The sequence below is a fragment of the Bos mutus genome, chromosome 7 (genome assembly GCF_027580195.1).
Source record: "Bos mutus isolate GX-2022 chromosome 7, NWIPB_WYAK_1.1, whole genome shotgun sequence".
In the NCBI taxonomy this organism is placed as follows: domain Eukaryota; kingdom Metazoa; phylum Chordata; class Mammalia; order Artiodactyla; family Bovidae; genus Bos; species Bos mutus.
Window position 1 is genome coordinate 83,580,643 of NC_091623.1, and position 14,054 is coordinate 83,594,696.

The 14,054-nt window shown below is 58.3% G+C and overlaps 1 protein-coding gene across 1 annotated transcript; it reads left to right on the forward strand.

Moving 5' to 3' along the window:
• The first annotated feature begins 2,320 nt into the window (after window positions 1–2,320).
• Window positions 2,321–4,086, forward strand: RPS15 (ribosomal protein S15). Its single transcript, XM_070374300.1, has 4 exons — window positions 2,321–2,389; window positions 2,774–2,859; window positions 3,625–3,859; window positions 3,941–4,086. The coding sequence occupies exons 1-4, from the start codon at window positions 2,387–2,389 to the stop codon at window positions 4,052–4,054; spliced, it is 438 nt and encodes a 145-aa protein (XP_070230401.1). The 5' UTR covers window positions 2,321–2,386; the 3' UTR covers window positions 4,055–4,086.
• The last annotated feature ends 9,968 nt before the right edge of the window (window positions 4,087–14,054 follow it).

The window sequence follows — 14,054 nt, forward strand, 5'->3', positions numbered from 1 at the left end:
GTGCCGAGGAAGAGGAGTTTAGACAGATCTGGGTGGGGCTTGCCAGGCCCCTTCCACCCCTGCAGAGGTGACACCTGGACTGTGGCTTCGGGCAGGCTGCTCACCTTTCCAGGCATTGGCTGTGGGCAGGGCTGGTGGGACTCCCAGTTCAGGGCTGGTTGGGTACAGCCTTATGGAGCTGAAGGTCGTGGTGGTGGGCCAGGAACCTGGGGGCAGGGAGGTGGGGTGGGACGAGCTCCCACCTGCAGAGTTCCCCCTGCCATGTGAAAGGATGGGGCTGTCACTTCACTGGAAAAATCACAAGCAAGATTTTAGGGGGAAAGTGATTTGAAAATGTCTGGATGGCTCCAGTGTGCTGGACTGGAGATAATGTAATGAACTCAAATAGCCAGAAAGCCCTGCCCCAACCAACAGACCAGCTCAGAGAGCCGGGGAGAAAGGCACCTTCTCCCCTAGACCAAAATGCCCCTCGTCCTGTCCCTTCTACATGTCACATCTCTTTTAGTCCTCAGACTACTGCTTTCTTTTGCATTAAACGAATATTTTCTAGTGTAATATTTTAATTCTTTCAATGATTTTTTTTTTCATTGTAGTTTTTGAGGTTTTTAGAGTACCATATGCACCTGTTTGGTTGCTTTTTATTGTGACAAAATTTAAGATTGGTCGTTTTTAACCATTTCTAAGTACACACAGCTCGGTGGCATTAAGCACCCAGTCACGTTGTGCAGCAATCCCCACCATAATCTCTAGAACTTCCTCATCTTCCCAAACTGAAATCTCACTCACCCTCCTCCAGCCCCAGCCCCCCACGATCTACTTTCTGTCTATGGGTTTGAGTCCTCTAGGGACCTCTTCTGAGTGAAGTAGTGCAGTATTTGTCCAGTGTTTGGGTTCTCACACTGATGTCTTCCAGGTCCATCCACATTGTAGCAGGTGTCAAAATATCCTTCCTTTTCAAGGCTGGATAATATTTCACTGTGAACGAACCACATTGTTTATCCATCATTCATGGATGGGCACCAGTTGTTTCCACCTCTTGTCAATCATGCTGCTGTGAACAGGCATGTGCAAATCTGCTTGAGTCCCTGCTTTCAGTTCCTTGGGGTGTGCACCCAGGAGTGGAATTGCTGACATCATGGAACCACATACATCTTAGTGTACCAGAATCACCTTCGGATGGACACTGTTCCACTGAATATTGACAAAGTACGCCTGGCGTGTTGTGGTTCATGGGGTCACAGAGTCGGACACAACTGAGCGACTGAACTGAACCCCTATATAGTTCTTGTCTCTTGTCCTGTTCTTGGTATTGTTATATTACCCCTCTATGTGTTGCAAACCTAACACTGCAGTGTTACAGTTGTTACTTTATATAATTCTGTCTGTTAAAGGCTTGCAGGCCCTTATCAGGGATGCCATTTCTAACCGTCTGTGCAAAGCCAGTGTCCCACCCTCTTGGGTCAGATATCTGTATGACCTTGTCCCTTACAGGTATGCCTCGACTGTGCTCCCTATGGAGCCAGCCAGAACCCCAGACAGCGCCTCCTGCCAACAGGCACTCCGTAAACACTTTTTAACATGGGTTTTATTATAGAGGTTATGCAGCAACAATGTGAGTTTTCAAAATGGGCAGTGATGAGTCACGTGCCCAAGTTGAAGAAGGGGCTCCCATATACTAGGCAGCCAGCTCCAGCCTGGGGGTTCCAGCAGTGGAGGGCAGCTGTTGTTCAGTCACTCAATCGTGTCCGACTCTGCAAACCCATAGACTGCAGCACGCCTGGCTTCCCTGTCCTTCACTGTCTTCTGAGTTTGTTCAAATTCGTGTCCATCGAGTTGATGGTACTATCCAATCATCTCCTCCTCTGTTGCCCGCTTCTCCTGCCCGCAATCTTTCCCAGGATTCTGATGCTTTTCCAAGAAGTGGGCTCTTCGCATCAGATAGCCAAAGTACTGGAGTTTCAGCTTCAGCATCAGTCCTTCCAATTCAGGGTTGATTTCTTTAGGATTGACTGGTTTGATCTCCTTGCTGTTCAAGGGACTCTCAAGAGTGTTCTTTAGCACCACAATTCGAAAGCATCAATTCTCTGGCGGTAAGCCTTCTTTATGGTCCAACTCGCACATCCGTACATGACTCTGGAAAAACCATAGCTGTGATTATACACATCTTTGTCTCTGCTTTTTAATTCGAGGTCCAGGTTTGTCATGGCTGCGGGGCTCTTTTATTCTTCGGAGACGGAGTTCTGACCTCCGGACAGCAGACGGCGCGCGTCCTGTTGGGAAAGCGGAAGCGGAAGCGCCTGCGCGCGCAGGCCGGGGGCGGGGCATTGAGACCCCGCGATAACTGCGCTGGCGCAGAACGAAAAAGCCTTTCTGAAGAATCGGCAAGATGGTGAGTGTTACGTTCTCCTTGTATGTTCCGGGTTCATCCGGTACCATCCGAGCTCTGGCCCACAGCGGAGGCCGAGGTCAAGCCGCGAGGCTGCGGCCCTCTCCTGCAGGCCTCTGGAACTGCCGGATATGGGGGTGTGGGGCGGGCTTGCTGGTTGTCAGGATGACTCGGGGCAGGGAAGGCCTGTGTCTGCCCGCTTGTCCCAGCCGAGCCCCCGTAGCCGCGCGGGCCGCCCTGGACCGGGTGCGAGGTGGTGCGTGCCCACGGGCTCCCATACCGGCAGCGCCGCGCGGTTTTCGGCGGGAGCCGCGGGCCCATTGACCTCGCCGTGGGGACTGAGGGTGGATCTCGGGGACCCGCTCACCCCCGGCCCGGCCCGCGCAGGCGGAAGTGGAACAGAAGAAGAAGCGGACCTTCCGCAAGTTCACCTACCGCGGCGTAGACCTCGACCAGCTACTGGACATGTCCTAGTAAGTGGCGGCAGGGCAGGGGTTCGGCGGCTGGAGGGGTCCCCAGGGTGGACTGAGAGCTGCAGCCTGACCTGCGGCCGTAGACCGTGTGTAGGCTAGAGGGCGGGGCTGCGGTCGGATAAAAATGAGTCCTTGAGGATTGAACTGGCTTTCCACGAGTCTCTCTTGGACGTTTTGGCGTCCACTCGGACACGTAAAGGTCGCTCTAGACCGCGAGCCTTACAAGATAGGGCAGCCGCGACTGGGATTTGGCACGTGGGCAGGAGTTTGGCGACCCTTGCTCTAAGGTTTGGCCGGAGCTGGAAACATCTGGGTAGGGTGGGTGCGAAGCCCGGGCCCCGGATGGGAAGGGAGGCTCGTGACGCCAGGGACGCCCTTTCTCTTAGAGGTATGCGCGGTCTGGGGCGGAGGGGCCGGCTTCCTAGGGGGCACAACATAGGGTCCTCATCGGCCGGGGGCTTCTCAGGGTGGCCCCACTGCTCGTTTCTTGAGGCTAGCAGAGCAGAGCAGGGTGTCCGCGAGTTTGCAACTCCCCGAGTCACCTGTTTTCCCGGCTCGGCTTCCTCGTTTGTAGATAGCGGAGCGGGGATTCTCGAACTGGAGAGCTCCCGCTCGAACGTTCGGAGCGGGTACTGTGGGCCCTGGCCGGGCGGGGAACGTTGCTCTCATGAGGAGCTCGGAGCTCCTCGTGAAGCAGGAGTGTTCCTGGTGGGCTGTGGGGCTGGGCTGGGGCTCAGACCGCCCACTCTGTGCCCTCGCCCGCAGTGAGCAACTGATGCAGCTATACAGCGCGCGCCAGCGACGGCGGCTGAACCGCGGCCTGCGGAGGAAGCAGCACTCGCTGCTGAAGCGGCTGCGCAAGGCCAAGAAAGATGCGCCGCCCATGGAGAAGCCCGAGGTGGTGAAGACGCACCTGCGCGACATGATCATTCTACCCGAGATGGTGGGCAGCATGGTTGGCGTCTACAACGGCAAGACCTTCAACCAGGTGGAAATCAAGGTGCGTGTGGGATGAGCTGGACCCGGGGGTGGGGCCCTGCCACCGTGCCTCCGCTGACTATCCCCCACCCTTCCTCTGCAGCCTGAGATGATCGGCCACTACCTAGGCGAGTTCTCCATCACTTACAAGCCCGTGAAGCATGGCCGGCCCGGTATCGGGGCCACCCATTCCTCCCGCTTCATCCCCCTCAAGTAACCTGCTGGCCAATAAAAGCAGAGATTTCTCTAGTCCTGAGTGCGACCTGTTTTTACTTCCCGTGGGTGCTGTGACCCATCAAGGCTCCCAGGAATGGGGCTGGGCATGATCATAAAATCTGGAGGCTAAGGTGAAAAACGGGCCAGAGCCAGGCAGAATGTGACCTGGGCTTTCCTACTGTAGACACATCCGGTCTCAGGTAGGTTGAGGCTAGAGATCAAGCATACTGGGTTCTGTGACAAGTCCTGGGATGTCCAGGGACCTGTTCTGCCTTCCCTATGCCTCAGCCACTCCTGGACTGAAAGCAGCATTTCCCCTTCTGGAGCCCCTCTTCCCGAGTTGCCTCAGTGGGCCCACCTGCGAACAGTAACCTGACCTCCCTCCCCCCTGCTCCAGCTTCTCACACCTTGCCCACGGTTCTTCAGTGCCCTGGGCAATCAACCATGCTGCCCATGTCTGTCCCTCTTCTTGGCTTCCCTTGTGCTCCTGATCAGCTTCTAAAGATCTTCCGAAGTAACTCCAGGGCCCAACCCTTGCATTGAGCTTCCTGGGGTGTTGTGTGGGTGGGATCACCCCCATCTACCATGTTCCCTAAAGTGTTCCTGTCAGGTGTTAACTTCCTTCACGATGGCAAAGATGGCAGGTACATCGGTGAATAGACAGGGTGGGTAACTGTCCAGGGAGCAGTAAGGCCCTAAGGGGTCTGTAACTGGCAGGATGGGGGAGAACGTGGACAGGATTCCCAGGCTGGAGCCAGAGCTGGTGGAAGGTGAACACAGGGGTGTGTCTTGCAGATACTGAGGTGGCCTTGAGACATCCAGGTGTGCTTGGGTTTGGTATGTGAGCGATGGCCGGAGTCTGGGTGTGGAGATAGAGCACACAGGTGCCTTCCTCTCCCCACAGTGGCCACTGCTCTGAGCTCATTGATCTCTGTTTTAACATAATTTGTTCTTACCGTTAATGTCTGGGGGTGGGGTTGGCACAGCATTGTGCGAGCCTAGTTCCCCAACCAGGGATCTAACCTGCTCTCCTTGCAGTGGGAATGTGGACTCAACCACATGACTGCCACAGAAGTCCCCATACTGTTGATATCTTGATCTGGAGTTTAGTTGAACAGAAAGCACGGGTCACTGTTTATAACCTATCACGGAGAAGGCCGGAGACAGTGTGACAGCACTGAGACTAGGCTGTCTGCAGTTTGTCTAGTAGTGTCCCTGATTCACAGGGTGCTCCTATAACCTGCTAGGGAAAGGGGCAACCTGGAAGGAACAAGGCTGATAGAAGTAAGCAATGTCAAAATGCTGCTGGACGTCCAGTCCATGCCCCCATCCCACCCAAGCTCCTGCTGGCTGAGTGGGGACCAGTGGGCCTGACCTAAAGTTGGCTGGAGGGAAGGGTGAGGGGAACAGACACCTGGGTGGTTGTAGTGAGGAGCAGTGAGGCTGCCCACTGGTTCATGGGGTAGAACACTCTGGATGGCCCCCTGCACCCAGTCAGGCTTCAAAGGGACCAACTAGAAACTTGTGCCCATCATGTGAGGCTTGGGTGTCAGGTGAGATTGTTAACTGTCTGCTTATTGGGCTATATGGGCCAAGTTCACTTCAGACCAGGAACTGCCTGCCTGGCCCCACAACTCAAGAGGGAGGGCAGGAGTGGGTGAGCGTTTGCTATACCCTCGATTGTCTATTTTGGGGGTTTCCGTAATTCAGAAAAACACATGTGCTGAAGTAAGCATGTTTTTCACATTGAATTCAAAGTGTATATAGAGGGGTAACTAAGTCACTTAGTTGTGCCCAACTTTTTGGGACCCCATGGACTGCAGCCCACCAGGCTCCTCTGTCCATGAGATTTTCCAGGCAAGGATACTAGAGTGGATTGCCATTTCCTTCTCCAGGGGCTCCTCCCAACCCTGGGATTGAACCTGGGTCTCCTGCACTACAGGCAGATTTTTTACCGACTGAGCTACAGGGAAGCCCCATATAGAGGGGTACCTTAGAGCAAATTTGCCCCTTTTTGGAAAGGAGTTTTTTGACCCTGAACTTGTACAAGTACAGTTTTGGAGCCTCCAGGCCCCTGCAGGTGCAAAATGCGGGTACCAAGACTGTGAGGCCCTCCACCCTGCTGGGTGAAGAGGCCCTGGTAGAAGTGGTGATGGGTGTGGTGTCGGGGTGGGCAAGCATTGCCATCTGGCTTTGTAAATAACTACACGTGTGATTAGGGGACAATGCAGATTAATACCGCAAGGGGAACACCTTTTCCTACGCAGCTAATGGTGCGCGCAGCAGCAGCCAGGTGGCGCCCTACTCCGGGAGAACTTTTGGAGGTCCAAGGGGCGGGGCAGGAGTCCTTGTAGACTCGGATGGCCTCTCTCCGGTCCGCTGGCTCAGGCCACGCCACGCTCGTGGTTTGTCCCGTCTCCTGAACATATCCTATTGGTTCTGTACCCCAACCCTGCGGGCCATCTGCACCATCTCAAAGGCGGTTCCGTTGCTCGACCCTCGGCTCCCTGTCGGTCAGAGTCAGCTGCCTTCAGAACTGCTTCCCCAGCGCCCCACTGCTACTACCCTGGCCGTCAACCTAAATGCGTATCATCCTCCTGGAACCTCCCCAGGTTCCAGAAGAATGCCTAGGGTCCTCCGTGGTCCATGAAGTCCCTCCTCCCCGCTGCTCCTCATCCTCTCCTGACTAGCTCCCCTCTCCCAGCCTTCCCCCGGGCTCCGCTCTCCGCCCGACGCCCTTCCTGCAGATTCCCAGCACCTGCTTAATGAGGCCAGCCCTCAGCATCCTGGCCACAGCAGCGCCCCTTACTCTACTTCCAGGAGTACACTAGGACCGATTGTTCTCTACTTCCCAAAACTTAACAGAGCTCGCGATAACGTCCCCTCCACCACCCTCACCATCCTCCCTTCTCCACCATCCTTCCCCAGCTTCCACTTATCTGGTACCCCCCGCAGTCCTCCGTCTCCCAGCGCCACTCACGGCCGTTTTCCCTGAAGACACCAGAGGGCGCCTATGAGCCGCGGGCAGGGGCGCGTTCCTGCTCTGACCATTGCCCTGGGGGCTTGCGCGGCCTCACTCGCCCCTCCCCCTCAACCCCCTCAGCTCCAGCTCCCTCTTTGTTTTGGCTGTTCCACCTGCCCGGATGCTTACCCTTCGGGTCTCCACTCAAGTGCACTTTCTAGCAGCCCCTCAGCTCCCGGGCTGTTTCCTCCTCGGCACCCTCCTCTACGAACATGTTCTCTTGTTGACTGTCGGCCCCTCTCCACCCAATGTCAGCTTCCCACAGACGGGTTTTCACTGTTTTGTTTCATGCACAGGGCCTAGCACACAGTAGGTGCTTAATAAGTATTTGGTAAATTACTGAAACCTTGTTTACTAGTGGTGTCGTCACACCAGTTCCCCACCCCGCCCCGGCCCGTGCCCAGCGTCCAACTCAGAGCTCGCAGCCAATGTTTGTTGAATGACTAATGAACGGAACGCGCGGCCCGGTACGAGATCTCCATCCGTGAGACCACTCCTACCCCCGGCCCACTTCCCAACGCCGGACTTCCTCCGCAGCTCCCGCGAGAGCTCCTCCTCCCACTCGCCCCCCCGGAGCCCCTCCCGACCTCTAGGGTTCCCCAACCCCGTTGGACCCCCGCCCCTCCCCCCTCCTCCGCTCACGCTGGTCCCCGCCCCCACCTCCCTCCCTCCGGATCTCACACCACCCCTCCCAAGTCCTCAGCCCTCGAGACCCCCGCCGCCTGCGCGAGTCCTCCAGGCCTCCCCTCTTTAGCCCCCTCGGCTTTAGAGACCCCCGCCTGCCTGGATGTGTGACCCCGCTCCGCCCCTTGCTCCGCGCAGGCGCAGACGCCCTGGTCCGCTCCTCCCACCCCACCCCCAGCAGTCGAGGGGTGGGGCGCGGGCTGGTGGAGGTGGCCACAGCTCCATGGGGCTCCTGGGGCTGCTGAGCCTGCTGCACTCGGTCTTCTTTGGGGACCAGGTAGGCCGCGGGGATCCAGGTCTAACGGGTGGGGTCTGGCCGTTGGCGCCGCTGGGGCGCGTAGAGCCGCAGCCGGGAATGCAGTGAGGACCGCGAGGACTGTGGTCGTGGCATCAGGAGGCACCGGGGCACGCGCAGTGAATCTCCGCGGGTCTGGGGTCTTGCGCGATCGCTGTGGAGACCGTTGCCAGGGAAACCGCCTCAGGTCGTTCGCAGGGCTAGAAGCCCCTCCCCCGCGCCGCAGTCAACCTCCCCCGACTCCCGGGTTTGCGCAAGCGCGGTCACTCGTGCCCAGCCTAAAGCCTCTAAGAAAGACTCCCTCCAGACCCCTCCTCATCGAGCGGACCAGGAGACTGGAGGGAGAGGGAGGCTGCGGCGGGGGCGAGCTGTGCCGAAGCTCGTCAAGCACAGGCGGGTAGAGGGACATGCCACGCCCCGTGCCTTTCCAGGCCTCAGTTTCCCCCTCTGGACGCCAAGCGTATGACTAACATCACCCACGCTGATGTTAATACTAATGTCCATCCCACCGGGCCCGAGCGCTTTGCTACCTCTGACATCCGAATCCTGGAGCCATCATTCCCTCCTTAGGAGGAAACTGAGGCTGGGGGATGCAGCGGGGAGCCCCCAAGGTCATGCCTAGAGCTGGGCTGGAGCCTGAGCCCGGAGCGGATACGCCCGCATGTGACACAGCCAGGAGGCCGGCGGGAGCTATCCATGGTGCTGACGGGTCGCTCGCCCGGCCCCTCCACTCCCGGGAAACTGAGGCCCAGAACCGCGGTCAGGCGACTGGGATTCGGGGACGCGGCCTGGCCCGGCCGGCTCCACCCCTCTCCCACCTCCAGTGGCATTTTCTCCTCACCTGTCAGGGCCCTGTTCAGTCACCCAGCCTGAGCCCATCTCTGTGGTCTCATGACCATCTGGTGTCTTCCTGTTCCCATGCCCCCATGATCCAGCTCCGAGTCAGGGGCCACTTCTGGTTCCGTCTCCAGCCCCTGACACAGCTGAGGCTCAGTAGGGGAGGGCAGAGAATCAAGGGGGCAGAGATGCTCGAGGTCAGGCTCAGAAGGCCCAAGAGTGAACGGACCAAGTGCTGGGGTGGGGGTGGGGAGAAGACAGCCCTGTGCACTAGGAGGTGCAGATGATAGCAGGGATGGAGACTGGGAGGGGACCCCCCTCAGACCTGGGCACTGCTTCTCAGCACCTCCCAAGACTGAGCCTGGGGTTCTGGGAGCCTCTGAGGGTTACGAAGGCTCTTGTGGTTATAGAATTTCCAGTGATGCCACATTCTGGCTGTGCCTCAGAGATTTACAGGGTCAAGTCTTGGGCGATGTCAGAGACATGATGTTCCAGAGGCTTGGGGACAAGGGCATTTTGCCTTGGGGTCTCAGCCCTCAATACGTCGGCCACCTGATGCAAAGAGCTGACTCACTGGCAAAGACCCTGATGCTTTGGAAGTTTGATGGCAAAATGAAAAGGGGGAGGCAGAGGATGAGATGGCTGGAGGGCATCACTGAGTCAATGGACATGAGTTTGAACAAACTCCAGGAGACAATGAAGGACAGGGAAGTCTGGTGTGCTGCAGTCCATGGGGTCGCAAAGAGGCAGACATGACTTAGTAACTGAACAACAATAATCTAGCCCTCATGTGCTCTAGCCTTCCAGGTCAAAGACACACCCAGAGTGGTGAGAAATGCCCAGGGAGGATCTACTGGGACTCCTGCATGAATTTAGGCAACCTGCTCCCTGCCCTGAGCCTCAGTTTGCCCCGTGTATGAAGATAGGACTAGTCACTGGACCCTCCAAGTCCCTGCCAGCTCTAATGTTCTGGTTAAGGACAGTGCTATTTGAAACTGGGTGGGGGAGCTAAGACTTCATCCCATGGGAGTGGGGGCAGTGATTCTCCAACCCACCTCCCAGTGAACAAAGTGAGAAACTGAGGCCAGAGAGAGACGTGCCCAAGGTTGTACAGGGGAGTCAAGGTGGAGCTGAAGCCGAGGCCCTGGGCTCTGTTCTCTCCCCACCCCCACTCAGCCCCAGGACTCCTCTATGGGGACTGCCCTTGCTCTAAAGGCCTCATCATTTTCCTGGTCCAGCCCCACCACCCTCTGTCCTCTGTGGCCCCACCAGAAGCCTGTATGCCTCGAGTGGGCTCTGATCTTCCCTGGTTCCAGGCATCAGACCTGCTGTTTCCTCAGCCTGGAAGGCTTTTCCCTTCCTTGATCCCATGCCCAATTCTGATTCATTCTGAAGGGGCCCAGCACCCATGTCCTCTTCTCAGTGCAGCCTTCCCAGCCTCTGGAAGGACTTCTTCTGCCCGCTGCACCCCCTTCTGAGCCCTGTAGGCTGGGGACAGCAATGTCCAGCTCTAGAGGCTCTGGGACAGTCAAGGTCTGTGTCCTCTCAGGGCCCTCAGCACTGTCATCCCAGGATGGGGCACACGGGGCCTCCTGCAACTCACCCAACAGGAAACAACGTGGTCCTTTTGTCCTTGGCTGCCCCTCCTGTCCCGGCCTTCCTCGCACCAGCCCTTGCAAGGGCTGCAGCCACCTTCCCATTTTACAGAGAGAAATGGGAGGGTCTCCAGGTGAATGATTGTTTGCTCTGGTCCCCCAGCCAGGAGAAGACGGAGGCAGGTCCTGAAGCTGTGTCTTGTGGCCCTAGTGCTTCCTTCATAGCTTTGGGCACCAGGCAGCCTGAGCCGCAGCTACAGATTCGGCTTCTGGGTGTCAAACCCTCAAGTGGCCCCCAGGGACTCATTGAGGATCTGATACAGCTGGGGATGGGTACTTTGGGGACCCCAGACCTACCCCTCCTCCGGCTTCCCTTATGCAAGGCTGAATTGTGGATTCCACCTGGGACAGAGTCAGAGAGATTCAGAGAAAGCCAGGGATAGAGGAATGTGGGGAGGGATATGGAGTCACGGAGGCGCTGACACACTCTGCCAAGGAAGCGGGGAGAAATGCAGGGTCCCAGGTGCATGCCTGCCCATCCCCCAGCTCACCTCCCTATGCTAGTCAGGACCCTCGAGGCCCTCCAGCTGTGTCCCAGCCCTGGCCTGCCCTGACCCATCGGAACAAGGCCAGGCTTGATCCGTGGGGAAGGGCTTCCTGCCCCACCGTCCCTGGGCTGCCCTCCCTCCACCCTGAGATTCTGATGTAACACCCAGGACTGGATGCTTTACTCTCAGATTCTTCAGATTCAGCCACTTCTAAGAGCAGGTTCTAAGAGGCCATTTCGCCCCGAAATGGAGTGGAGGACAAGAGGTCATGGTCATTGGGGCGTTCCCTTTCCTTAGAGGGGTTCACCCACACACATACACACACCCCCTGAACCCTAGCGAAGGCCCGACGCCCGGCAGCCAGAGGCGGTCCCCGCCCCGGGCCGCCATTGGCTGTTGCCATGGCACCAGCCATCTTCCCGAGCCGTCATTGGCCGCCGCGCCTGCATCCATCCCGCATCCTCCCCCGCTCGCGGTGGTCTCGCCCAGCGCCCTGAGCGGCGGCGCCGCCTGTCGAGGCCCAGACCGGGCTTTGTCCGCCCTGGAGCCCCCTGCCAGACCCGCCGAAATCCCGGAGCCCTGGAGCCTGGGCCCCGCGGCCGCCCCAGCCCTGGAAGACTGGGAGCTTGGGAGGGGCTGGCGTAGCTGCGCGGAGGGAGGAAGACCCAAGCTCACAGCACTGCACCGCAGCCAGCCCAACCCCAATGAAATAGAGTAAGCGGACGCCTTCCTTGGGTGGAGGGCAGGGAGGGCAGCCTTCGCCTCGCCAGGAGTCTCCATCCTTTTCTCTCTGCCTTGCCTGTAAATACACAATGTGGAGACTCCATTTCTTCAGGGTGGAGCCGGAGGAGAAACTGTGTCCCAGGGAGCTGGGCGTCTGCGTCGCTGCAGCTGGTCCCATGCAAACACCCACCCACAGGTTTCAACACCCAGGCCTCCCAGAGCCTGCGGGCTGGCCAGTGTGCCTAGGGGGATGCTGCTGCGTCCCTCTGGGTGTCAGCTGAATCAGAGGAAATGCGGCCCCTTGCTGCTCATTCAGACAACCCCCCAGCTGTAGGTCCTTTCTTATTGGTGATGGAGATGTCTGATGCAGTTCCTCGAGGCAGCCTGGGATGAAGGGCAGGCAGGAGGGCTTCCAGGAGGAGGCTGCACTGTGAGGGATGGCAGGAGTCAGGAGAGGTAGTCTGGGCAGGAGAACTGCATGTGTCAAGGCCTGGGGTGGGGGGAGAAAGAGCTGCCAGTGGCAGTGACGTGGGGCCTCTGTGAAGGAGTCACAGCTTATGCTGAAGGCCCCGGGGAGCCCTGGAGGCATTGGCGCAGGGGAGAAATGGAGTCCAGCTTGTGATTTTCCAAGTTCCCTCTGACTGTGTGAAAAGTGGATCATGGGAGGCTAGGAAGGGGCTGGTGAGGCTGCCCTGAGAGGGTCCCTCCAGGGCAGAGCTTGAGGTGGGTGATGGGAGTGTGGGGTTAGAGACCCAGGTTGGGATGAGAGGGGGGAGCCCGGGGGGTGGCCCAGCTGCCAAGTTCAGTCTGATGGGGACACAGCAGTAACTACTGAGTGTGAGGGGGGTGAAAGGTCTGAAGTTCCACTGGGCCATTCCAGAAGAGCTCATGAGGGCAGCCTGGGGAGGGGGCTGCAGGCAGGGCCTGGGTTTGGGGAATGGGAGGATTATGCCTGGGACTACTGCTCCCACCTGGGTGGGCACGTGTGGTGGTCTCTGCCAGGACACAGGGCCCCCGCTGGACCCCAGGGGTCTCACTGCAACTCCAGTCCATCCTGATGCCCAGCTGGGACCCCTGGCTGAGTCATAGGCAGGATCAGTACTTCGGTGGAAGGGGAGGCTGTGGTCTTCGGGCACCAGTCTCCCCCACCTGGCATGCTGTCTCCTGTAGGACTGTCCTGTCTGCCTGTCACTTGTGGTTTGCTCCATGACAGCCATCCCACCTGGCCCTCTAATCTCCCACAAGACAGGCCTGGCAGATCGAGTTCTCCCCATTTGTCAGATGTGCAAACTGAGGCCTGCAAAGAGGGCGGGGCTGGTATACCTCCAGCACTGCCTGGACTTGTGAGCACTTGCAGGGCAGTGTCTGAGTTCCATGCATGCCTGGTACATCCCCCTTGGCTCAGCTTCTCTCTCTGGGAACAGTCTAAGGATGGTCACTGAGACTCTAGGCTCAGGACTGTGACAAGGTGTCAGATGACAGGGCCAGGCATGCAGTAGATCCTCTGAATGATTAGAAAGGACTGACTCCATGTCATGCCTGGGGCCAAGCCCCTGCACCGCTACTCCAGGCTCAGCTGTGCCCTTGGGATCCCTAGGGTGAGGGGGTCTCCTTGGTGAGGGAGAGAGAGGAGAATGAGTGAAAAAGCGAATGAATGGGTGCGGCCAGGTGGGGGAGGGGGAGGGGAGGGGGCAGGTGCGCGGCCCCCCCTGCCGTGGGCAGGGGTGGCTGACTGATTGACTTGGGGAAGGAGCTCCTAGGGAGGAGGTGGCAGAGGAGATGGGCTGCCATTGGTGTGCCTCAGACAAAGGCGGAGGGAGGGGGCATGGGCTGATGGGAAGGGAACAAAGAGGGAAGGGGGCTGGTGGTAGGATTGCACCGTCAGGAGGGCCAAGCCGAGGGAGGAGGCACTGGCCAGCTGGACAGACGGAGGAGGTTGGGCCGAGTGAGGAAGGACAGCCAGACACACAAAGAAGCAAGCACTGGTGGCCATGTGCTGGGGATGGGGCAGGAGGCCCCGGGGGCCAGAGGGGCTAGCAGAGGGCTGACCGGAGGGGCACCGGGCCCAGCAGGGAGGTACTCTGGATCCAACTGCTGCTTGAATGGGTGTGGGGGCTGCAGGTGTCCAAGTTCCAGACCCCTAGGTGACCCCCATGGTTCTGGGTCTCTCTAACTGTACAGTTGCCAGGGCTCCACCATCAGCTTGTCCACCACTTTCTTAGAACCTTCATGGCATTCTTATTGTCCATCATCTGGACCAGCTGGCAGTCTGTCCACCCAGCCTCTGGGCAGTTGTG

Coding starts and splice junctions, on each gene's coding strand:
- RPS15 (XM_070374300.1), top strand. Junction 2,860..3,624: donor CAGCTACTGGACATGTCCTA/GTAAGTGGCGGC, acceptor CCTCGCCCGCAG/TGAGCAACTGATGCAGCTAT. Junction 3,860..3,940: donor TCAACCAGGTGGAAATCAAG/GTGCGTGTGGGA, acceptor CTTCCTCTGCAG/CCTGAGATGATCGGCCACTA.